Source organism: Typopeltis vanoorti, chromosome 12 (assembly GCF_054136105.1).
Source record: "Typopeltis vanoorti isolate ZY-2024b chromosome 12, IOZ_Tvanoo_1.0, whole genome shotgun sequence".
NCBI classification, from domain to species: Eukaryota; Metazoa; Arthropoda; class Arachnida; order Uropygi; family Thelyphonidae; genus Typopeltis; species Typopeltis vanoorti.
The window spans coordinates 93490817-93509302 of NC_143560.1; the positions used below are offsets into that span (position 1 = coordinate 93490817).

General features: G+C 35.8%; 1 protein-coding gene across 1 annotated transcript in view; it reads left to right on the forward strand.

Moving 5' to 3' along the window:
- LOC150101012 (ethanolaminephosphotransferase 1-like) overlaps nt 1-18486 on the forward strand; it is a 240020-nt gene that overhangs the window by 93702 nt on the left and 127832 nt on the right. Inside the window, exon 5 of the mRNA XM_090402145.1 lies at nt 16495-16687. Coding sequence (XP_090258271.1) covers nt 16495-16687 — 193 coding nt within the window. The remainder of the gene's footprint in view (nt 1-16494; nt 16688-18486) is intronic.

Sequence of the window (18486 nt, forward strand, 5' to 3'; positions counted from 1 at the left end):
TATCTCTGCAGCATTTTCCAGGTTGACTATGAGATCCACTGCTGATGATGTGAGGGATACTCGAACATTCCTAGACAGATCACATCGATCTTGCTCATTGAGTGTTGGTGGCTTCGCAGGGCATTTTCCTGCTGTGGTAGCACCATCAACTTTCCATCTATGGATGACATAAGCACTTGTGAATTGCAGTATACTGTGACAGGTGGCAATGTCACAAACAGAAAGACCACTGATGTGACACCTAACCATCATCCCAGATTGGAAGTCTGTCAGTTCAGCTGAACATGGCATCTTGACATTGAATACAGTACAAAACATGAATCATATCCCACCTTTTATTATCAGACCTATGCAGACATTCCCAGAATATTTGTATGTGGTAGAATCTGAATACTTATCAATAAAGAGAACCCCTTTCAGCTCAGGAGAGTTTTGTAAAGAGTTTTCTTTTCAGCTCTCCTTTTATTAGTTGGTTTTATGTTTGGTACCTGGAATGTAAGAAAATTTCAAAAAAGTGGTCAATTTAAGCCAACTACAATGTGAACTCTCCTGCTATCATTGGTCTGTCATGGGAGTTTGTGAGATCAGATGACCACAGGCAGAAGAATTGGTTACCGAGAAGGAAAGGTAAAATTTTTTGCTTTATTCAGGAACACAATGAGGAGGAGAAGTGTGAGTTGGTTTTTTGATTCATAAAACTGTCAAAAGATATGTGATGGGTTTTAAACTCATAAATAGCAGAATTGCTCTTGTCATATTGAAAGGAAAAATCAATAATACACTTACATTTATACACTTTATACACTTGCATCATTATACAATGAAGAATATATTAATGATTTCTACAGACAAATTAACTCAGCGATAAATTCCAAACAAAGACTATCTCATTGTCCAAGGAGACTAGAATGCAAAAATGGTAATTTTCTCCTCTATTGTGGTGCATATTTGATTTTGGTGAAACCCAGTGACTGAGGATACAAACTTGTTGATTTTGCTATTCAAAATAATTTAACAATTACTAATACTCTATATCCTCATAAGCCATCAAGAAAGTGGACATCGACTTCACCTAATCGATCTGCATTCCTTATTACCCTGCCTATCTTTGCATTATCAGCACTACCATAAGTCACCTCTCCAATCCTTTCTAATGTTGTTATGATCCCTGTGGTATACCACTGGTCACCTTAAGTCTTGCAAACTCACCCTGCCCTACCCCATTCACCACTTTTTTTGATATTACTTGGTCAGCCATCTTATCCAAGTTAATAGTTAATAAACCAATTCCATGCCCTACACCTTGTGCAACGGTCTTCCGTGCTTGTGTTCTGTCAAAAGCCTCAGCAAAGTCCAAGAGTATCATGTATCCATTCACGTTGTCTAACTCCAACTGTAGTGTTATTATAAAATGTGAGCAAGTTTCTTGAACATGACATTCCCTTAGTAAACGCATAAGTTATTTGCAAAGTATAGATTCATTGTCAACCCATTCCTGTATGCAAGCTCTTACCAACTTTTCCATAATCTTCACTACCACTTCAGAAATACTAAGAGCTTTACATTGACACATCACTCTTTGCACTATTCATATGCATTGGGATTATCATTCTTTCCATTCTTCTGGAATCTTCCTGTTATGAGGTTCAGTTATATAGCTTAGTCAAAAGGAATGACCAGTTCAGCTGAATGCTCTTTTAGCATATGTGCTGATATCCCATTCAGCGCTGCATTTAAGTACCTCTTGACAAATTCTTCTTTAGTTTACGCAACAGTTTTCTTCATCCAGTGAAGAGGTGATGATATGACATTGAACTCAATGTTACTTAAAACTTTGTTACTTTAGTTCTTAGCAAAATGGACACTCGTTAGTTTAACAGTCTTCTCTGAAGGACTGATCTGCATCTGACACTCTTAGGCCCTCTCTATTCATTAGAGTTATTCTTTCTCATTCATTCTTTCCTGTACTGCAGCATTACGATCGAATTCTTTTGGATTGGCTTTATCTTGCAGACCCAGTTTTTTCATACTTGCCTTTCCATCGAATATTTTTAACTCTGTAGGCTTGCACTTTATAATTTTCATAACTGATGTCATTCTTATGCACAAAGTATTCTTCCTTTTTGTTGAGAATTTCTTACGTAATGAGATTACTCATCAATTTCACTCCTACCCTATTTATCCTTTTAACTCTACAGACATATTTCAGTATAGTATTGCATCATTCAAGTATTTTTTAAATGCATCTCATGTCCTTCTCATTTAGCAGCCAATACCATGGGACCAACCGTAATGTATCCTTCAGTTGGTCATAATTTCCTACTTTGTAATTCAGCACATAACCTTCTTTATTATTATTATTAAGGGAGATCTCTAGGAAATCTGGGACTCACCGAGGGAGGCCACATACTTCACATATGAGCTATCATAATTATTCTTCAATTCATTCACACTGCTTGTACGCACAACATTCAATGGCAATCCATTCCAATCATGCACCACCCTGTGAGAGGAAAATCTAGCCCTCACCCCTTTCTTAGCAGCATTCATTCTCAGCTTTCAAGGATGCTCTCCTTTCCTTTCCCCACCCTCCATAATATGAAAAATTCCATCAACTGAAATCCTGTATGATCTTTTCAGAAGTTTGTACTTCTCAATCATATCACCCCTCTTTCTCCTGTTTACTAGTGTCTGCAGCCTACAAATTCTCAATCTGTCTTCATAATCAGTATTCCACAATCCTGATATCATTTTTGACACACTCCTTTGCTCTCTCTCCACTGTATCAGAATCATAACAGAAACCAGTAGACCAGACCCGCACACAAGAATCCAAGTGAGGTCTTATCAAGGCCTTGTAAAGATCAAAAGGATATCCTTTTCTTTACATGTTAAAATTCATTTCAGCATTGCAATTATCTTTTGAGTTGTATTTGTAATCTTTGCTACATGGGCCCTGAAGTTCAACTTGCTATCTGCTAACACTTCAAGATCCCTAGTCTGATCAGTTTCTTCTAGCATAATCCCATCAATATAATATAACATTGGATATATAATCACACTGACTTTACATTTAGTGACATAGAACTGATATCCATTTTCCTATGCCCACAATTCCAGCCTATTCAAACCATTCTGCAAGTACTGCACACAGCAGCATTCTTGATTACCCTGCTTATCTTTGCATCATCAGCAAATAGCTGTATGTCACCTGTCAAATGATTTCCAATATTATTAATGTACAAATTGAATAATAGTGGACCAAGGACTGATGTTGTGGTATACCACTAGTTACCTTAAATCTTGCAGACTCACGTCCTCTCCCGTATACCACTTTTTGATATCTGTCAGTCAGCCATCCTCTTAACCACGCTAATATTTTATAATCCAAACCCATATTTTCCAATTTATGCAACAGTTCCATGCTGTATTCTGTCAAAAGCCTTAGCAAAATCCAAAAGTATCATGATGTATCCATTTCCCTTGTCTAGTTCAATGGTAACATTATTATAGAATGTGAGCAAGTCTAAAACTTAACCTTCTCTTAGTAAACCTATGCTGTTCATTGCAAAGTAGAGATTCACTCTCGACTATTTCTGAATATGAGCCCTAACCAATTTTTCCAAAATTTTCACCACCATTCCTGTGATACTGATTGGTCGATAGTTGGATACATCAGTCTTTGCACCACCCTGGTGCAATGAGGCTACCATACATTCTTTCTATTCCTGCAGAATCTTCCCCTCTTCTAAGACTCAAATTATATAGCCTGGTCAAAGGATCTGAACATTCTTTAAGCACCAGTGCTGATTTACCAGCAGTCCCTATTGCTGAGTTCTTATTCAGTTTGGGCAACAGCTCTAATACCTCCTTTTCATACACCTGAAATTCTTCAGAAGAGGTAGCATTGAACTCAATGTTGCATATACAAGCTTGATAGATTTTAGCAAATTGCACATTCATTAATTGAATAACCTCTTTTTGCATCTGTCACCCTCATGCAATCTGTATTCAGAGAGTTATTCTTACATATTCATGCTTTCTTTTGCTTGCAGTATATTGATAGAATTCTCATGGGTTGTCTTTAGCTTGCAGAGCCAGTTTCTTTTCATACTCAGACTTTTCTTTCCATGCAACAGTCGTGACTCTTCTGGCCTGCTGCTTATAATTTTCATAACAATTTTCCTTATGCAGACGGTATTCTTTCCACATCATTCATTCTTACGAATCTCTTGCTTAATAAAATTACACATTCATTTGACTCTCCTACCCTATTTATTCTTTGAACTCTCGGGACACATTCTAATATTGCATCATTTAAGTATTTTTTAAATGCTTCCCATGCACTGTTGATATTCATCCCATCTGCAGGAATTTATGACCTCAGTTGGTCATAATTTCCTGCTTTGTGCTGAGTGGTTAGCGTATCCGCTCTCCAACCAAAAGGCTGCGGGTTCGAATCCCGCCATGGGCATGGATGTTTGTGATTGTCTGTGGAAATACTAGTGGTGGTGGTCGGCGGTAGATGGCGTTGGTGTAGTTGCGGTCAGTTGGTGAATGATGGTGGTGGTGAGTGGTGGAGACAGGGTTGTAGAGCAGGTGCCCTCCCTTGATGAGTCTTTGGACTCCCTGGTGGTGTCAAATAATAATAATCCTTTTTAATTCATTTTTATCATATCAAGGTAATATACTTACTATTTTCTCACTCTTCACAACCCTTTCACGTCCTCTCTCATACTCAACTTATCACTAGTTAAGTCATTAGTACCTACTACAATTATGATCTCGTTTACTTTCTTTTCTATTTTTGAATTGCATGTGCTATATTTTTCATTTTAGCTCCTGAGAAACTTGATGTTATAACTTGCTCATCAACAGCATGTTTTATGATAGAGTTGCCATACAGTAACATCCTTCTTTTTACAAACAACATTACTTATCTGATTTATGCTTACTGACTTACTTGATTTTGTGCTTTGTTGTTTCTTATTTTGCTGTTGAATTTTCTTTTCCTCCCTATGTTAATTCAAACGTGTCTCGACTTTCTGTAATTACTGTCTCACCTCTTTGATAATCTGCTTTAATTTCACTATTTTGGAGGTTTATTCATTTTCACCTCCTTGAATATCTTCAATTAATATTAGTATTAATTACTTAATACTACTTCCCAGGTCAGTACCACATGATCACCATCATCAACTAGAGGCAGAACAATCATATCTTTATCTGAAATACCCCACCCCCCATTATACTATAATCAGATCTAATGCTTTGACCTCGAGTTTCTTCTGTTACATGCTGCTTCAGGAAGTTGTCTTGCAACAGCTCAAAACATGAGATTTTACTGCTGCCTGATTAATATTCAGATAATTAAAGTCACCTATGATGAAGTTGATGAAATTGATCTTTAGGAGACCAGATAAAGGTTGCTGCCTTCCTAAAGATCAACTTCATCCTCTTGCACATCCTGTAGTGTATAAAGTTCCTTGTGCCAGTAGTTTAGCCTATTTTGTAGACTGATAGATCAGTTAACATCTGCCACGAAGAACATACAACCACAAACATCTGTATGGCAAATCAGGACTGGTAGAACATACTCTGGATACTCCTTCACATAGGATTAAGTGGAAGAAGAAATCAATATTACATAGAAGTTGCCATTTGTGTGAGAGAGAGACTATTTTTAGAATCAGCATATGCTATGAAGCACTCCTCAACCTTAACAGATATGGTTGCATTAATTTGCCAAAGATCAGGGAGACAGTCTTTCTGAGTTCAGATAGCCTGACTTATCCAAATTAACTTTATGGTTGTCCATCCGTTAGAGGCTGACATGTTAGGACATTAGTTCTGTTTCAGTTACAATATGAATTGGTTTCTGATGTCTGATTAGTTTAGTGTCTCTGTACTTGTTACAGTTGTAATTTGTAGATGCTGGGTAGAAAAGCAACAAAATACTAGTAAAAATTAATTTATTTTTCTCTATTGGCATTGTAAATGCTATTATGAATATTAAACTAAATTAGAAATAACTTACAGAAAATTGTACTATCAGAGAAAAATGGGAAAATAGTGCTCTAGTGATCCACAGTTTCTAGATGACTTGATGTTTCTCATTTGTAGTAAGATAAGAACACCTAATTTGTATGATTTTTTTTCTCAGTGTCCTTGAGTTGTTCCATTCATAATTTCTCCTGAAAAGCCTGTGAAGCTGACATAACATATGCCACATGTGTCAAAACTTTTATATATATACCTAGCTTCTTTGAGTGGCTGATGAAATCATTCAGTTATATCAGAATGTTCTGATATAATGGAATGTAATAATAATTAAACAATTATAGAGCTTTTTCTTTTCTTTTTTTTAATTTAAGCTTTTTGTATCATTAATGGGTTTTCTTTTTTCATCTTTTATTTTAGTAAGATTGCAATTTCAAGTATGGACAGGATGCCTTGGTACTTTCCAAGAAACTATCATCATATATTCATGAACAATTTTTATAGTAACTAAACATAAACAAACGTGCATAATAACCACAGTAATAAGTTTTAATAAGTAAATATTTCATCCTAAGTATCATAGGATATCGTCAGTACAGTTAATTCAAACAATACTAGGAATAACATACAGTTAGGGTGCATGATTATGATGGAATCCCAATATGCGTGCAGTAGCGTGTTATAGAATTAAATTAAAATATATCTGGAGGGGGGGGGGGGATTACATTAAAATAAGATAGCATATATAAAAATTATTTTACACAATTTTTATGACAATTTCCCATACTTTAGGAATAGCAAGAACGTCGTTATGGTTTAGATTTCGTCTATTGAAGTAGAGCTTCAGCACTTTCTTTATATAAATGTTCATGTTTATATAAAGATCTATGTAGAAGCTTGGTCTTTTTCCAATGGATCCTATGGTTTGGGTTTTCAACTCCGTGTTGTGCGAGGCCAGATTTCTGCGGTCTAATAAGATGGATGTGGTCTTGATGTTCCGAAATGTTTTATGAACAGATCTACTTGTCTGTCCATAGTAAGACAATTTACAGGAGCATAGAACCTCGTACACGCCAGGTAGCATCAGAGGTGAGAGTTTGTCTTTAGGAGAAGGTAACAAGTTATAGATCTGGTTGATTGGTTTGTAGGTAGTAGCAGGTTTGTATTTTTTCGTAATTTGGCTACAATATGTTGATGACATCTTTGCTGTCTGGGGTCATTCCAAACAAGAACTACATCTGTTTCTAGATAAAATAAACCTTCTTCATCCTCGCATCAAATTCATGCTAGAAAAAGAATCTCCACAGGGTATCTCCTTTCTGGATTTACACATCCAGAGAAAAGAATATGGTTCCATCTTAACCTGTCTATCGCAAGCCGACATTTTCATGTCGCTGCATTCACAATTCTTCTGCTCATCATCCATCTCAAAAATTTGGCATCATTAAATCATTAGTAACCAGAGCACACAGATTCTGCTCCTCTGAAGAATCTCTAAACAAAGAATTGGAAATAATCAAAAATACAGCCATACTAAATGAATACAATCTTAAAACAACTCAAAATATCATCAATCACTTCCCCACACATCAACCTAGACAAGAACAAGGCCGTAGGATTCTCATACCTTATGTCAAAGGCATCTCTGAACGTCTTTCAAAAATTATGAATAAATACCAACTTGCTACTACCTGCAATATCCTAAAGACAAACTCTCACCTCTGATGTTACCTGGCGTGTACGAGGTTCCATGCTCCTGTAAATTGTCTTACTAGGGACAGACAGGTAGATCTGTTCATATGCGCATTTCGGAACATCAAGCAATAATCAATTAACCAATGACAGCAAGTGCCATGTTGTCATTGTGCTTGGAGGATCATATCAAATATATAATAAATTATTTCTGATATTACATAGGATGAGATTGACACCACTGATTTTCTGGATGCCACAATGGGCAGAGCTTTGATGTATATATGAAACAAAAACAGTGTGAAACAAATAAGCGATTAAATGAGAAAGAATATAAGACAAATGCAACAATCAATTAACCAATAGCAGCAAGTGCCATTTTCTAGGAGGGCCATATCAAATATATAATAAATAATTTCTGATATTTACATAGGATGAGATTTTACAACCCTGATTTTCTAGATGGCATGATGGGCAAAGCTTTGATGTATATATCTTCCAGTAAAGGTGGCTTTCTGATACGCACTGGTTGACAAAGTATGAGGTGATTCCATAAGTTTCCAGCCTGACTAACTTTTAGAGGTGATAGAAAGAAAAGAAAACTGTCACCTTTGAATTACATTTCTGTGCCCTTGAAAAAATAGTCTGTACTTTTGTCTACAAAATGGCTTAAAACTGCATCTTTCACCTAATTGTCATCTGCAAATTTTCTTCCTTGAAGGTCTTTCTTTAGTTTTGAGAAGAGGTAATATTCACTGGGTGCTAGATCTGGGCTGTAGGGTAGGTGTTAAATCTCCTGAAAGTCAAAGTCCTTCACAGCATTTGCGACAATATCTGTATGGACTGGGGCATTGTCCTGAAGCAGGCGAACACCATGACTTGGCATTTCTCATCTCTTCTCCTTTATGGTATCACACAATTTGTGCAGGAGTGAAGCATAATATTCTGAATTCATGGTGGTATTCGTTTCCCCGAAGTCAATCAAAAGAATTCCCTGGCAGTCCCAAAAGATTGTTGCCATAATCTTCTTGGTGGACTGTGAGTAACCTTGGGTTTTCTTGGCAGTACTTCGTCTGGTTTGTGCCACTCCATGGATTCCCTTTTGGAAAGAGGATCATAATAAAGGATCATGGTTTCATCCCTGGTGACAATGGATTCCAGCACTTCTCTCTGATTCCCTTGGCATAGCTCTAAAAACTTGCAGGAACAGGTCACAGTATGCTCCTGAATTGAAGAGAGAAGTGTCAGAGAACCTACCTTGCACTGGCCTTCGTCATGTGAAACTTCTCGTGAATGACGCAAAAGACGCTTGTTATAGAAATCCTTCCCCCAACCTTGCTGAGATTTCTTTGAGCTTCAGCCATCTGTCATTAAGCAGTTCCTCCTCAACAAGAGAAACATTTTCCTCAGTCATTACTTCCACCGGCCAACCATCACGAGGATCATCGTCGATGCTCTCTGTCTTCCCAGGTGAAAAACTGTTTAGTCCATTCATTTATGGTGGAATATGAAGGAGAAGCTTCCTCATAAACACCATCCAATTGCTGTTTGATAGCACTTGGAGAAAGCCCTTCTTTGGTGAAAAACTTTATCACAGTGCAATACTCAATTTTTAACATTACAGCCACTTAGTATGTCACGTGTTAGTCAAATGAGTGCCTCCAACTGAATGACGCAGGTAGTGAGGTGAAACTGGTACTAACCTCTCCATAGATGAGGTGAAACTTCTCGTGAATGACGCAAAAGACGCTTGTTATAGAAATCCTTCCCCCAACCTTGCTGAGATTTCTTTGAGCTTCAGCCATCTGTCATTAAGCAGTTCCTCCTCAACAAGAGAAACATTTTCCTCAGTCATTACTTCCACCGGCCAACCATCACGAGGATCATCGTCGATGCTCTCTGTCTTCCCAGGTGAAAAACTGTTTAGTCCATTCATTTATGGTGGAATATGAAGGAGAAGCTTCCTCATAAACACCATCCAATTGCTGTTTGATAGCACTTGGAGAAAGCCCTTCTTTGGTGAAAAACTTTATCACAGTGCAATACTCAATTTTTAACATTACAGCCACTTAGTATGTCACGTGTTAGTCAAATGAGTGCCTCCAACTGAATGACGCAGGTAGTGAGGTGAAACTGGTACTAACCTCTCCATAGATGGTGCTATCTGTCACGTACAGTGTTTTAAAATTGGTGCAAATTTTGTATATCACTGAAAACTTTTGGAACCTACCTTGTACTAGAGGCTGTACAGGTAAGTAGGATGTCCTAGCAGAAGAAATCATTATCCTGAATGCCAAATTATTGGACATCATTCTTCATGACTCTAAACAATCATTAAGTTGCTCTTTTGTGAGAAACATTCACACAGAATTCAGCAAAAATATGATTTGTTATGTTGAAGACAACACAAATATACTGTTGGAAACCTTGTCGACAAATTGATAGTTAACATTTCTGGAAAGGGGATCATAATAAAGGACCATGGTTTCATCCCTGGTGACAATGGATTCCAGCACTTCTCTCTGATTCCCTTGGCAAAGCTCTAAAAACTTGCAGGAACAGGTCACACTATGCTCCTGAATTGAAGAGAGAAGTGTCAAGGACATTGAGTGATTCTGAGACTAGTGTGCTAGTTGAAGGAATTGATTTTGTTGTCTCATACCTAAAGCCATTCTGTATCTTCATTTTTTTGTATAATATCAAATGTAGTCTTTCTGGTCTTTCAAGTGATGATGATGCTAACAAACTGTGCTTTGAGGTTGCTGCTTCACTAGTTAAAGCCAAGTTACCACTTTCTAATTTATATATGACTGAATTCCATGTGCTGCTTTTACTGAATCAATAGAACCATTTATCTATTTTGAAAGCAGGTAAAGGAAAAGCCATAGTGGTAATGGATAAATATATCTATGAGCTGATGATCCATTACCACATTAACATTACAAGGGGGGAAAAAAAGTTATAACTCTACCAAAACTCAGATTAGACAGTTGAAAAAACTTGATGAATTCAAGTTTATTTGTCATTGCCATCATTCCAGCTAATAATTCAGCTGAGATGATGACACAGGGATGAAAAGATGCCCTCATTTTGGGAGTAATCGTTGTGTATATGGTCTTCTGAAAATATATAAAGAGGTTAGCCTGTTAGCCCATTGTTGAACTGTATTGCCCCTCCTACATATACAATAGCTATGATCCTGTCTATTAAGCACACGTATTCAGTGACATAATAATGAGGTTGATTTTGATGAAAAGATGATTGTGTGTTTGTCTAGTTTGGGCTTATTAAGTATATATAGATAGAAGTCTACATAAGTAAGGCATTAGATATGAACAGGAATCTGAAAATTGTTCAACTGAGTCATGCAGACTACAGAGGAGAATATAAAATTAAGCATGAAGGTAACATGTCTGTACACAAATGCCAGAAGTATAACGAACAAAGAGGTTAAGTTTATTGCATTAGTCAATACGTTGTGGCCTCATATTATTGGCATTAGCAAGACCTAGCTCTCAGAGGCAGCTGTACTAACTAGTATTGAGTATAAAGAATACAGTATTTTTAGGAAGGATAGGCAATATAGAAGAGGAAGTGGTGTGATTCTGATATCAGATAATTTGAGTCCAGTTAGGGGGATAACTGGGATTGCAATATTAGCCACAGTTTTCCCATGTAGCAGTGAATTTGAAGCCATTTGGTATAAGGTGGAGTCTAACAAGTTGGGTGTTACTACAGACCTAGTGGATCAGCTGCTAGTGACAATAAATGCATTGCCAAGTAAACCTAATGGTAACTAAATGATTGATCATCATGAGTGACTTTCATCTGAGCATTGATTGGAAAGCAGTGAAATCTCATGAAAAGAATGAAGCTTGAATTTATTGAGCTATTGTGTAACAACTTCCTTAAGCAATATGTGACAGAAGGAACTCGAGGTCAAAGAATATTAGACCTTATTAATAGTGTCAGAGATGTTTAAGTAAAAGAGGCAACTGTTCTACCTCCAGTTAGTGATAGTCATCATGCTCTCTCCTGATGTGGGAAGTAGCTAAGTGTATGGATAATCCATTTAGAAAAGGCTACATGTTGAACTTCGATGCAATAAATTATGACTAACTTGAGGATAATATTATGTTTGATCCCATGGTAGTGATTGCTAGATGGGAAGGATATCAACAGTACATGGGAATTAGTTAAAAAATGCATCAATGATGCAATATCAGAATGTGTTCCTAGAGTTTGAAGAATGAATAGGGTGAAGTGCAATGGATGCAGTCTTATTAAGCTAGAGATTCTTAAGAAAAAGATGATCCAAAGATGGTACTGGATGCATAAGTATGATGTCAGCTATGAATATAAGGTTTATGCCAAAAAAGAAAAAAGTAAATTACAATTATTGTATGGAAAGTTAAGTGTTTTACAACCCAAAAGAATTCTATGTTATGTTGCATGTAAAAGCATGAAAAAGCATGTTGAAGAATAACTCTCATCAAAGTGAATGGTATGTGGGTGAGATCATTCAATTAATCAGTGCCCATTTTGCTGAAAGCTATCAACCTAGTATATGCAGCATTGAGCTCAATGCTACACCAGGGAAAGAAACTCAGGTGTATGAAAGATAAGTACTAGAACTATTGCATGAACGGAAGATGAATTCAACAGTTGAGACTGATGAGATATCAGCATTAATGCTAAAAGAATATTCAGCTGAACTGACTATTCCTTTGATACAGATGTATAATTTGAGTCTCAGCATAGTGGAGATTCCAAAGGAGTAGAAAGAATGTATGATAATCCCATTGTTCTAGGCTGGTGCAACATGTCTGACTATTAATCTGTCATATCTCTGGAGTGGTGGTGAAGATTTTAAAGAAGTTACTATGTTGAAGACAATATATAAGACATAGAGAAATGGGTTAACTGAGAATCTGTACTTGGCAATGAACTGCATAAGTTTACTAAGGGAAGGTTATGTCTGAGTAACTTGCTCACATTTTATAATAATGTCATGGGTTGAGTTAGACAAGGAAAATGCATACACCATGATATTTTTGGACCATGTTAAAGCTTTTGACAGAACTCAGCATGGAAGACTAATGTATAAGTTGGAGGTTGCAGGATTGGATTATAAATTACTAGTTTGGATAGGAGGATTATTGAGTAAAAATTATCAAAAAGTGGTGTAAGGATGTTGCAAGTCATGACCAGTGGTGTATCCCAGGGATCAGTCCTAGATCTACTGTTATTCAATCTTTACATTAATGATATTAAGAAGGAATTAACAGGAGACATATAGCTATTTGCTGATGATGCAAAGAGGGCAAGGTAAACTGATATGGAGTGCCTTGCAGAATGATTTGAATAAGCTTGAACTGTAGGCATTTGAAAATGCCTGTCAGTTCAGTATTAGGAAACGTAAGGTATGCACGTTGGTATAATGGGATATCCAATGGCTTGTTATATTGGTGTGGTTATGCTAGACCTTGGAGTTTAATTATTATTAATACTAATATAATTTATAGACATTAACTGACTATACACATAAATTGCATAAAGAAGAAAATAAATCATTTATTGTAAAACATTTTGTGATGAGCATCACATCACCAGAGTGAACATGCACCAACAACTGATGGTTACATGAAATAAGAAATGGAATGAAAACAGACATTGCACAGTGCATTCTTTCTACCAATCTCGAGCCAGTAATGCGATACTGTTAAGAATTCGTGGGACAAAATATAAACATAAACAAACAAAATAGGAAATGGAGAGCAAGGCTCATTACAGTGTATGTAAAGAGGTTTTAAAAACAGAAGTTAACTAAAATAAAAATTAGATTAATAACATTTGTAAATTACTAGTTTGGATAAGAGGATTATTGAGTAAAAAATATCAAAAAGTGGTGTAAGGATGTTGCAAGTCTACAAGATTTAAGGTGACCAGTGGTGTACTTCAGGGATCAGTCCTAGATCTACTGTTATTCATCTGATCAAAAAGTTGCATCTAGTGTACATATATAAAATGAATCAATTATTTGTGTACAACTAGTATGTAAAAAATAATTAATAAAAAAACCTGCGATATATATAAACATAAAAAGATATTTGCTTAAGAATCACATATACATATTATGAATAATCATCAGATTTTAGAAAGGGTTAAAATTCACTATCCTGCAGAATTTTGAAATTCTTAGACCATCCTTGTGATTTTATAAAATTGATTGCAAAGGACTTTGAGAGACTCTTCAAATAATGCTACAAAGTTTGAAAGAACTTGTGTGAAGAATTTTTATGTTTTTCCATAGGATCATGTGTGGGGTAGTAGAAACTTCACATTCTGTAAGACCAGATTTCTTGGCTTAGAGAAGACTGATATGATCCATGTGTTCTGATTAGATAAATACACAGTGTGACTCAGCCTATCTGACCAAAAAAAGAGAGATTGCAGGAACAAGGAATCTGGTACACTCCTTGGATGAGTTAAGAGAGGAAGTTTATCTTTATTGGAAGGCAAGATAAAGAAATCTTGTTTACTAGCTTGAAAGTCGTCTGGAAGTCAATTTTTTTTTCTTGAAAACTTTTTGAATTGTGTTTATAAATACTTTTGATATAAGGAAAAGAAATTTTCTTTATCTGATGATGAGCTATTAGTAGGAGAGTAATTATCCAAGATGTGTTGTAATATGGATGGATAACCACTGAGTTGCACATTGTCTTGAATACAGTAATTCTAATCCAAGAGTGTGCTCAGAAGAGCAGATGACATGCCCTGCAGGCAAGGATCTTTGTGAAAGGTGGTGCATCGAATCTTTGAGAATGTGTCTTCTGGTAATGTAGGATTTTTATAAACAGAACAGCTTACAGCCATAATCTCCTTCCTTTTCAATTAATCTAGGAAAGGAAAAACTTTATTATTTTCTAACATAAATTTTATCCTTGGAAAAAGGTTGTAGATTTTAACTAAAAATATGTCTATTTCTTCATCTAATCATGGCCAGATAGCTAGCATCATCAGCATAATGACACCAAGTGGAGAGATAAGGAGTAATAATTGTGAAGAAAGTAAAATTACCAAAGTGAAAGTTGGAAGAATGACTCTTCATTGCTATTACTCCTTGTTTCCATAATGAAACCACTTGGTTTCATTATGTTGCAATGCAGTCATTATTTGGCTATGCTCAAATGAAGAAATAGTCAAGTTTTTTAATTAACTTGTTTTTTTTTTCATAGGATAAATACGGTGATATGACTTCTGCATTACTTCCATCTTAGTATCACCACCTGTGGGTCTGGCTCCCACTGACGAGACAATAAAGGTCAAAACTGGTCTGGGTAGTGACCCTACCCTTAATGCATAGCAGTGTACATGTCTGCATGGAGATGTTCTTTGCATTATGGGATACTAAGGCAAGTGATTAGAACTCATCCCACCTTTACCACGAGTTGCCCCAGTCCTGAAAATACTTCAGGCACAAACTTTGTTCGCTTACACTTGGATAAAGGATTAAACCAAATATATAATTGGTAGCATAGCCAAGTGAAAAAACTTCCATAAAATTTATATTAGGAAAGAGAAAATAATGGATTCCTTCTTTTTCTACAATCACTTGTAAAGCAGAAGGTTTTCTCCAAGCTGAGAAATATTGTCTTGCAGAACACAAAGTTTCTACTAGCAAAGGATCCTATGAAACAACACAGAAATTCTTTCAAAATTTTGGAAAAGGACGAATTTTAATTCTCACTAAAAATCTAACAGTTATTCTGAATGCAAATAATTGATTAGTTTTATATTGCTAATGCAACTAAAATCTTACACAAACGTTATAATATTTATTATTTTATTTTAGTTAATTAAAAACTTTCTCTTTACACACACACACACTGTAATGAGCCTGTCACTCCATTTTCTATTGGCTATGTTTATATTTTGTCCATTCGTAATAGTATCATGTTATGGACCAGAGAGTGGTAGAAAGAATGCACTTTGAAATGCCTGTTTTCATTTCTTGCTTCATATAACTTTTTTTGTGTGTTCACAAAATTGTAAATTTATGTTAAGTAATTTATGTGTATAATTACACTTAAATCAACTAAAATCTTACACAAACGTTATAATATTTATTATTTTATTTTAGTTAATTAAAAACTTTCTCTTTACACACACACACACACTGTAATGAGCCTGTCACTCCATTTTCTATTGGCTATGTTTATATTTTGTCCATTCGTAATAGTATCATGTTATGGATCAGAGAGTGGTAGAAAGAATGCACTTTGAAATGCCTGTTTTCATTTCTTGCTTCATATAACTTTTTTTGTGTGTTCACAAAATTGTAAATTTATGTTAAGTAATTTATGTGTATAATTACACTTCAGCATACTTTACCCATAGTCTGCTTTATCTATTATTGTGTTTATTTGCTGCCCAGTTTGCCGGAGGTCTTCATTTCCACAAGAAAAGGCTCTGCACTCTATATGAGATAATCTAACCCACTTTCACTTAGTTTTTAAAAATATTCCACATACCACTAAACAGGATTCATTCATATATCTTTCCAATCAGTGGGTGTTGTCACTACCACTATAATCTGTAATATAGCCTAAGGTTTGTTTTTTTTTATATTGTCCAGTATACTTGAAGTCCAGACGCGCCAAATGCTATATAAATTATGGCATTTTATTAATGGTACTTTATAATTATATTTCAGTTTTTATGTTACATATGAGTTATTATTGATCATACTTATTTATAGTATTGTAATTTATTTTTATAAAGTTTTTTTTTTTTTTTTTAGTTAGTTCCTAGATGGATTACTCCAAATATTCTTACATTTACTGGATTTCTCCTTACTGTGGCTAATGCACTTCTCTTAGCACTTCATGATTACAATTTCTACGCCTCAAGTGATGCCTATGAACAGTATTCTCCTGTACCTAGTTGGGTTTGGATTACATGTGCAATTAATCAGTTCCTTGCACATACGTTAGGTGAGAACGTTTGTTCTTCTAATATATTTTAAAAATATTGCTGCAAGTCATAAGTTGGAAAAAAATTCCATTTTAAACACCATTACTTTGATGAAATGAATTTAAAATCAGTTCAATTTTGAGTTGAATAAATATTGTCCATTTTCAGATTTGCCCAAACAGTTATGTATAGTAAAAAACTGCTTCAAAACAAAACAGTAATTCTAGCATATAACTGCAGGTGTAGTGAATGGTAAAGTATGGTAAATAATTGTTTCACAAACAGTAATGGCATTAAGAGAGACCTCCAGGGAGTCAGGGACTTATTGAGAGAGATCACATATCATCTCCAGTGGCATTCCATTCCAATCATACAATAGTATGAGGGAAAAAAATCTAGCTCTCACCTGTCTTCACTGTATTCATTCTCAACTTCCGTGGATGCCTTCTTCTCCTCACACCACCCTCAACAAAATAAAAAATTTCATTAACTGGTATACTGTATTACCCTTTCAGAAGTTTGTACGTCTCAATAATCATATTACCCTCTCTCTCTCTCTCTCTCTCTCTCTCTCTCTCTCCTGTTTGCTTGTGCCTGCAGTCAACTACTCGATCTATTATCATGATGTGTATTCCATGATCCTGATATCATCTTTAACACTCTCCTTTGCACCTGTCTACTATATCAGCATTACCACAGAAACCTAACCTGCACACACATTAGTCCAAGTGAGGTCATTTCAATGCCTTTTAAAGAGGCAAAATAACTTCCTTATTCTTACATGTCAAGGTGTGTTGTATCATTGCAATTATCCACCAAGTTGTATTCCCAGTCTTTTGTATTTTGCCCTTGAGCTTCAACTCTTCCTATTTACTAACACTCCAAGATCCCTAGCCTCATCAGTTTTTTCTAGCATAATCCCACCAATATAATATGACATGGAACTGATATCCATTTTCCCATGCCCACAATTCCAGCCTATTCAAATCATTCTGCCAGTACTGCATATCATCACCATTCTTGATTGCCCTTCTTATCTTTGCATCACCAGCAAACAGCTGTATGTCATCTCTCAAATCCTTCTAATACATTAATAATACATGTCATTAATATAAAGATTGAGTAACAATGGGCCAGGTATTGATACTACTGGTCGCCTTAAATCTTGCAGGCTCACATTCCCCCCTCCCCCATATAACACTTTTTGATATCTGTCATTCAGTAATCCTCTTATTCAAACTAGTAATTTATAATCCAATCTCTTATTATTGTCCAATTTATGCAACTCTTCCATGCTGTATCCTGTCAAAAGGCTTAGCAAAATTCACTTCTGTATATGAGCTCTTAACTAACTTGACCAAAATTTTTACCACCACTCCAGAGATACTGATAGGTCAATAGTTAGACACATCAGTCTTTGTACTCTCCTTGTGTAATGGGATAGCATACATTCTTTCCACTCCTGTGTCATCTTCACTGTTCTGAAGCTCAAATTATGCACTCAGAGGACAAAACATTAGAGATATGAGTGACACTGACATCCCTTTCGCAGATTAAAATGTCATAAAACAAATGCAGGTGGTAAATAGGTAGACATCGGGGCTTCCCAACAGTGTATCGCAATCAACAAACATGCTAAGATCATCACATTTATGTGATGATCTTAGCAACTTTGATCATGGATGTATTATCAACACAAGACAGATGGGTTATACCATTGCCCTCAAGAACCCTAGGTTCTTGAGGGCATCCATATCAATGGTCTACTTTGAGTATATCGTCAATTGGCATACCAGTTTCAGCAAAAGTGGCAAGTGGC